The 7922-nt window shown below is 46.4% G+C and overlaps 1 protein-coding gene across 1 annotated transcript; it reads right to left on the reverse strand.

Moving 5' to 3' along the window:
* Nucleotides 1-1544: 1544 nt before the first annotated feature.
* On the reverse strand, nucleotides 1545-4225 carry LOC127335557 (uncharacterized). The gene is made up of 4 exons (XM_051362262.1): nucleotides 3923-4225; nucleotides 3175-3403; nucleotides 2730-2882; nucleotides 1545-2410 (listed from the first exon to the last, which is right to left on the reverse strand). Exons 1-4 carry the CDS (start codon nucleotides 4154-4156, stop codon nucleotides 1740-1742), a joined length of 1287 nt encoding a protein of 428 aa, XP_051218222.1. The 5' UTR covers nucleotides 4157-4225; the 3' UTR covers nucleotides 1545-1739.
* Between the last annotated feature and the right edge of the window lie 3697 nt (nucleotides 4226-7922).

Below are 7922 nucleotides of genomic sequence, written 5' to 3' on the forward strand. Positions count from 1 at the left end.
TAGATGGCAACACCCATGCCAAATTCTCCGCTGCTCCATCATCATCATCTGACCCTAAATCTGCATCTGTCCCACTATCCGAAGAAGGAACAAAGTCAGCTGGAGTTGAGCTCTCCTCACTACAATGAGATCGACTGGTCGGCCCGGGCTTGCATGGTTTCTTTCTCTTCTTCTCTCTCACTGCAATTTCTTCGACTTCTATTTCTTCTTGTGGTTGAACATTACAGTCCTCGCTGTCACTACCATCGGAGTCATAAAAGAGGTCTTCCTCCTCTGTATCTCCTTCACAGTGATAATGAGGATCCGATTTCTTCCTCTTCATGTCAACAATTTTCTGGCTGAGATCAGCATCTTCCTTCCTAATAGCTTCTGCACCCTCTGGTCCATCGTCCATATCATACTCAGCTTCTTCTTCAACATCTCCTTCTTCACAGTCATCGGCTTCATCCTCTTCCCAAATCTGCTTTCTCTCTTGAGTCAACATGTACATCATTTCTGAATCCTCTGTTGGTTCTTCCATATTGCTAATGCTACAGAGATTACACACAATGGCTATTAATTTCCACTCCTAATGATTTCTATGTACCTAGCCTACACAGAGAGATCTCAGCATGGCCTCATCTACTACAGAGAGAAGGGAGAAATACTTACTCATGGCCGCCAACGCTCTGCTCCGGGAGGTCCTTCCACACGGCAGCGACGGATTTGGGGGGAACGGTGGTGGCGGGCGGGTTCGAGCTCCCGCTGCAGTGGTCGCCGACCGAGCCCGAACCAGCAGCCCCGTCAGATGCACCAAACGTCGATCCCCCACCTCCGCCTACAGTGCCGCCGCCGTCGCCGCCGGCGGGAGCGCCGTCTCCGGGAGGGGGCGCCGCCTCCATTCGCCTGAGAGGGAGGAGCGGGGGAGCAGGGAGAGGGTAACAGGTTGACTGGGCTCAGTTAGGGCAACTGACCTGCCGTTAACGGCCGGTTGCTCGGGCACTTGCCACGTCAGCCTGACAATGGGCCCCATCTGTCAATTTTGTGCTTAACGCGCTGATCCGTCATCATTTCACGAAGTGGTGGGTATCTGTCACGCTGTTAGACCAAACTGGTGGTTTTCTGTCAAAAATATAAAGATGGTGGTTTTTTGAAACCCTAGCCACAATTGTGGTGGGTTTTTGTAATTATCTCTTTTTTTCATGAAGGAAAAAAACAAGGCCTGCTCAGAGTTCAAAGTTCAAACTTCTCCCTTTTCTAGGACAAGAGGATGCTAGATTAAGCCATGTGCCAGCCGAACTTTGCTTCGAGACGATCGCGGGTCAATTCCCAAGCGCTGAAGCGCAGGAAGCTCTTGGGCATTCATGCATCCACCCAGCTCCCAGCTAAACTAAGCCATCCGCGTCCAGTTTCATGCATCTCACGTGTCCGTCCTCTGACTTTGTGGCCATATGTCCTCACAAGTCAAATTCAACGTTCATGCCGTGCAATCTCGAGCTCCCGGCCCTAGTGCTTAGGGAACTCGCTAACCAACCAATTACACTCTCCGGACTGACAAAAAAAAGGCGAGAATCAAACAGCCATCATTCATGAATTGAGCAGTCAATCGATTTCTTCACAGAAATCTCGCCAACCTCGTGCAAACTGCCGGCGAAAAGGTTACAGGAAACCACGTCACGAGTTCAAGATAACTCATCAATCCGCAAGAACAAATGGCGCAGAAAGAAAAGAGATGATTTTGTTCATAAAAGATCAAAAGATCATTCAACCAGCGTGAAACCATTCTTGACGTACTGCAGGCAAGGAAACGGCAGGTCCAACGCCTGCTCGACCATGCTCGACCTCGACAGGAGCTTGCTAAGAACAAAGTCTCTACCACTACGCCCTACCGGCGCACCACGTAGTATCACCTTATCGCGGCAGGCGACCAGGGTGACGTTGCAGAGCCACGGGGCGGCCGCCGTGAAGGCCAGCCCGAAGTGCTGCTTGTACGCGCTGCAGACCTGGGAAACGTACTTGCCCATGGGAAGAGTGCTCTCGAAAGGGGCTTCGTCTTCGACATCTGGGCATAGCTCTGAATCAGAATGCAAGTTCACAACTACAGTGCCATGGACAGGGTGTACTTTCTCATCTAGGTTCTTCAGGAATGCCCCGTCGACGTCCCAGAGCTTGCGGGGAAATATGTCGTTTCCATCATAAGCATCGATGAAGACTAAGTCGTAAACGTTGCTATCGGTAACAATGAAATCTTCTGCATCTGTTATGTGGAGGAAGATACGGTCATGGATGCCTCCCCACAGCAGCTTGTCGGCGTCAGCAGGCTGCATGGAGTGAGATGATAACCCTTTCGAAGGTGATGCAGGGAAACCCATGGATTCAACCGAGGCTGAAACGACAACTGGATCGATTTCTACAATGTGGACGGCAGCACCTGAAATAGATGATAAGTGTTTCTATTAAGTGGAGAACTTCAAAACTAAGGATTTACAGGTAGAACTACAGTAGGGAAACTGTGTTAGCCCAAAAAAATCCATCAAATGATTTGAGTTTAGCAATTTAGTGCAGGGAGCTGCCCCTATCCTTCTACAATTTTCATGTATTCAGATGTTAGTTACTCAAGCCGGGTGTATCATTTCTAACAACCCAACAAAGACCTGAAGGTAATAAATTCAATTCAGTTTGTACTGTGCAGGAATCCAGTAACAATGTATATGGGGTAATAAAGATTAGTGAAGCCAGTGGTAGCATACCTTTGAATTTACTAGCCAAAAATAATGGTATGCTGCCACCACCATGGCCTATACAAAGAATTTTCATAGTGTTGTGCTCAGAAACTGCTCGAGGGACATCGAAAGAACAGCAAGATAGTGCTGTCAATCCAGCTGATACCATACTCTTGGCATCTGTAAATAATGGCTGTCAGATACTCAGATGTGTATGTGGTATTGAATCAAAACTAAAACACATGTGAAAAATAAGATTGTGTTAGTTTTGCATATAATATAACACCTACATGCTCATCTACAGAAAAACTACATCGTATCTTGATGACACATAACACTTGCAGCTAAGAAACAATCAGGGGAATAATGTTACTGATGTCTGTTGACCTAGAAGATATAAAACAAACAGCATGGACATAGTATCCTCAATTCATCATTACGATTGGTGTAAACATAACACAAGTGAACTCACAAGGAACGGCTACACAATTTGGTTGTTGCATTGAGTAAAATGCTCTATCACCCCCGGACCTGTAACACGCCATTACTTTTGCAGCAGTTTGCCGTGTATGGTCATTAAAGCGCATTACTCGCCACTGGTAGCCTAGTATCTTAAACTGGTCAGCTACAGTTGATTCTGGGTATAGTGCTGAATTTCTCTCTTGAAGCCATCTCTCCATTACCGGCCACTGATCGCTGGCCTGCCACGAAAAAAAATGTATTTCTGTATGAATCCAGAACAGATTGGTCTAAGCTCTTAAAAAATCAATAGTATATTGTACAGTATGGATAAATGACTAGATTCAAAATGATTGTAATAAGTAGCATATATATGAAATATTCAAGTTAGACAAAAAAAAAGGTACCTCCTCCAGCACAAGTCAATTGATGCACATGTACTAATCAAAACTGGACATAGTAATGGCCTGCAACAATTAATTTGGGCCGGAGGTAGTACCATTTTACCCCTATGTTCTTCAACCATAATGAACACTTTTTTTTTTGCCAGGAACCAGCATGAATCAATCAATTTATACAGAAATTTGATGTTTAATTTTCTAATATTTGGAGGATCGCACTCGTGGTGATCTATGAGCAAAAAGGTGTTCCGTTCGTTAGCTTCTCTAGCATAGGCAGCAGACGAGGAGCTCTGAATCGCCATTTCTTCAAGCCAGAAATAGACCAAGATGGGAACTAGGGAGAAAGGAAGCGGAAGCTACCGGTTGGGAGGCTGGGTACGCCACGACGGAGACGACGCCATTGCCGTGCTCGGAGTGGCGGCGGAAGACGGTTTGTGCCCCATCGCCGGGGCCGTCGTCGTCGCCCCACCACTCCTTGTAGTAGGACCAGTCCCCCTCGTCCTCGGGAGGCTTCCTCCTCGCGCCTACAGCGGCTGCTGCCGACAGTCGCCGGATGGCGCCGCCGGCGCACTTTGACGCCGCCGCCCGCAACATGGTCCCTCGTTACCGCTGAGTCCGCAGGTGTGTTTCATGGGCTTTGGGTGTCGGCGGTGAGCAGGACGAAAAGCCTACAAGATGACAAGGGCATAAGCCCAGAACACGCTCGTAGTGTTAAGGGAAGGCGCTGCGTCGGGCCTAGTTATATTATTTCGGCCCAAATAGCAGTTTAGGGTATGACTATAGGCTACATTGGCTTAGTCACCCCAACCACCTCGCTAGGGTTGCAAGCGGCGACCACATTCCATCCCGCAAAAGAAAAATCAGAGCCAAAGGAGTTAGACAATTGGACCAGGTTCACGAAAAAATCTGCCACACATCCCGCCCGCTAGCTTCGAGGGTGCGAACGACGACGGTCGAGGGTGCGAACGAAACAATCGGTTTGGAAAGCATCGGGAATCAAGACTGCAATAGCGGCGACAGAGTGGGGAAAGGAGGGCGAAAGTTAAAAGCAACTACGACCTAGGACTGTGAAAATGGTGGATTGCATGAATTTTTGACCAAGGTGACAACACCGCCGTCGTACTCGGTCGGAAGGTCCGACACCTCTAGCATACATAATATGGTCCTGAATACAATAAAATCAACATCAGAAAACAAAGAGCTAGAGATCCGAGTCACCTCTAATGGGAGTCGGGGGTCTCTAACAGTCTTTAATAATCACTTGTCAGTACAAAGACTCATGGGAGATGATCCACACAAGGTGACAGTCAATATAATGCCCATCAGAGAGGACATACACCCCCCGACTGGCCTCTTACCTGACGGGTACTTGTGTACTACCATTTGTTGGAGATATGCCCAAGAGGCAATAATAAATTGGTTATTATATATCTTTGTGTTTATGATAAATGTTTATATACCATGATATAATTGTATTAACCGAAACACTGATACATGTGTGTTATGTAAACAACAAGAAGTCCCTAGTAAGCCTCTTGTATAACTAGCTTGTTGATTAATAGATGATCATAGTTACGTGATCATGAACATTGGATGTTATTAATAACAAGGTTATGTCATTATGTGAATGATGTAATGGACACACCCAATTAAGCGTAGCATAAGATCACGTCATTAAGTTCATTTGCAATAAGCTTTCAATACATAGTTACCTAGTCCTTTCGACCATGAGATCATGTAAATCACTTATGCCGGAAGGGTACTTTGATTACATCAAACGCCACTGCGTAAATGGGTGGTTATAAAGGTGGGATTAGGTATCCGGAAAGTATGAGTTGAGGCATATGGATCAACAGTGGGATTTGTCCATCCCGATGACGGATAGATATACTCTGGGCCCTCTCGGTGGAATATCGTCTAATTAGTTTGCAAACATATGAATGGTTCATAAGAGACTACATACCACGGTACGAGTAAAAAGTACTTGTCATGAGACGAGGTTGAACGAGGTATAGAGATACCGATGATCAAACCTCGGACAAGTAAAATATCGCGTGACAAAGGGAATCGGTATCGTATGTAAATGGTTCATTCGATCACTAAGTCATCGTTGAATATGTGGGAGCCATTATGGATCTCCAGATCCCACTATTGGTTATTGGTCGGAGAGGAGTCTCAACCATGTCTGCATAGTTCGCGAACCGTAGGGTGACACACTTAAGGTTTGATGTCGTTTGAGTAGATATGGAATATGGAATGGAGTTCAAAGTTTTGTTCGGAGTCTCGGATGGGATCCAGGACATCACGAGGAGTTCCGGAATGGTCCGGAGAATAAGATTCATATATAGGAAGTCATATTCCAAGTTCGGAAATGATCCGGTGCATTTATGGAAGGTTCTAGAAGGTTCTAGAAAAGTTCGGAAGAAATCACTATGGAAGGTGGAGTCCCGGAGGGACTCCACTAGCATGGCCGGCCAACCCTAAGGGGGAGGAGTCCCAGGTGGACTCCACCTAAGGTGGCCGGCCACCCCACCTCAAGGAAAGGTGGGAGCCCCATCTTGAGTAGGACTCCCTCCTTGAGTAGGTTTCCCACCAAAGGTAGGTTTTGGTGTTGGGGTCTTATTCGAAGACTTGGACTACAACTCTTGGGGCTTCCACCTATATAATGAGGAGCAAGGGGAGGGGCCCGGCCACCCCAAGTCCACTAGTTGGCCGCACCCCAGGCCGGCGCCCCAAACCCTAGCCGCCTCCTCCTCCACCACATCTCCCGCAGCGCATAGGCGAAGCCCTGCCGGAGATCTCCACCACCACCGCCACCACGCCGTCGTGATGCCGGGATTCCGAGGAGGATCTACTACTTCCGCTGCCCGCTGGAATGGGGAGAAGGACGTCGTCTTCATCAACACCGAACGTGTGACCGAGTACGGAGGTGCTGCCCGATTGTGGCACCGTCGAGATCAAGATCTTCTACGCGCTTTTGCAAGCGGCAAGTGATCGTCTACATCCACCCCGAGATCTAATCTCGTTAAGCTTTGCGAATCTTCGAGGGTTAGTCTCTTCATCTCCTCGTTGCTACCGTCTACTAGATTAGATCTTGGCTTGTGTTTCGTTCTTGCGGTAGGAAATTTTTTGTTTTCTATGCTACGAATCCCATCAGTGGTATCAGAGCCGTGTCTATGCATAGATTGATTGCACGAGTAGAACACAATTGTTTGTGGGCGTTGATGCTTTGTTGTCTTTAGTTCGAGTACTTTGCATCTTTGTGGCATAGTGGGATGAAGCGGCTCGGGCTAACTTTACATGACCGCGTTCATGAGATTTGCTCCACGCTCGACATGCAACTTGTATTGCATAAGTGGCTTTGCGGGTGTCTGTCTCTCCTACGACAGTAAAGATCCAACTTACTCTTTCTGTTGACAACATTAGTATCACCGTTGTGGTTCATGTTCGTAGGTAGATTGGATCTTATGCGAAAACCCTAAACCACGTAAAATATGCAAACCAAATTAGAACCGTCTAACTTGTTTTTGCAGGGTTTGGTGATGTGATATGGCCATAATGTGATGAAGAATATGTATGAGATGATCATTATTGTATTGTGGCAACCGGCAGGAGCCTTATGTTTGTCTTTAAATTTCATGTTGAGTAGTATTTCAAAGTAGTTGTAATAGTTGCTACATGGAGGACAATCATGAAGACGGCGCCATTGACCTTGGTGCTACGCCGACGATGATGGAGATCATGCCCGTTGATGATGGAGATCATGTCCGTGCTTTGGAGATGAAGATCAAAGGCGCAAAGACAAAAGGGCCATATCGTATCACATATGAATTGCATGTGATGTTAATCCTTTTATGCATCTTATATTGCTTAGATCGCGACGGTAGCATTATAAGATGATCCCTCTCACTAAATATCAAGATAATAAAGTGTTCATCCTTAGTATGCACCATTGCTAAGACTTGTCGTTTCGAAGCATCTCGTGATGATCGGGTGTGATAGATTCTACATGTGCATACAACGGGTACAAGACAGTTTTGTACACGCGGGTACTAAGGTTGCCTTGACGAGCCTAGCATGTACAGACATGGTCTCGGAACACGGAATACCGAAAGGTAGAGCATGAGTCATATGATTGATATGATGAACACTTGGGTGTTCGCCATTGAAATTACATCTTGTTCGTGATGATCGGGCTTGGTGTGGTGGATTTGGTTCGTGTGATCACTAAGACAATGCGAGGGATATTGTTTTGAGTGGGAGTTCACCTAGTTTTTAATTTTGTTGAATTAAAATTTGAACTCAATTTGTCATAAACTTAGTCTAAACTATTGCAAATATATGTTGTAGATCATGGCGT

The sequence above is a fragment of the Lolium perenne genome, chromosome 2 (genome assembly GCF_019359855.2).
Source record: "Lolium perenne isolate Kyuss_39 chromosome 2, Kyuss_2.0, whole genome shotgun sequence".
NCBI classification, from domain to species: Eukaryota; Viridiplantae; Streptophyta; class Magnoliopsida; order Poales; family Poaceae; genus Lolium; species Lolium perenne.

Excerpts from the sequence above, each read along its gene's own strand:
- LOC127335557 (XM_051362262.1), bottom strand. The coding sequence starts at position 4,156 with ATGTTGCGGGCGGCGGCGTCAAAGTGCGCCGGCGGCGCCATCCGGCGA. Across the intron at positions 3,404-3,922 it reads CGTACCCAGCCTCCCAACCG|GCCAGCGATCAGTGGCCGGT; the intron begins GTAGCTTCCGCT and ends TTTTCGTGGCAG. Across the intron at positions 2,411-2,729 it reads TTTGGCTAGTAAATTCAAAG|GTGCTGCCGTCCACATTGTA; the intron begins GTATGCTACCAC and ends CATCTATTTCAG.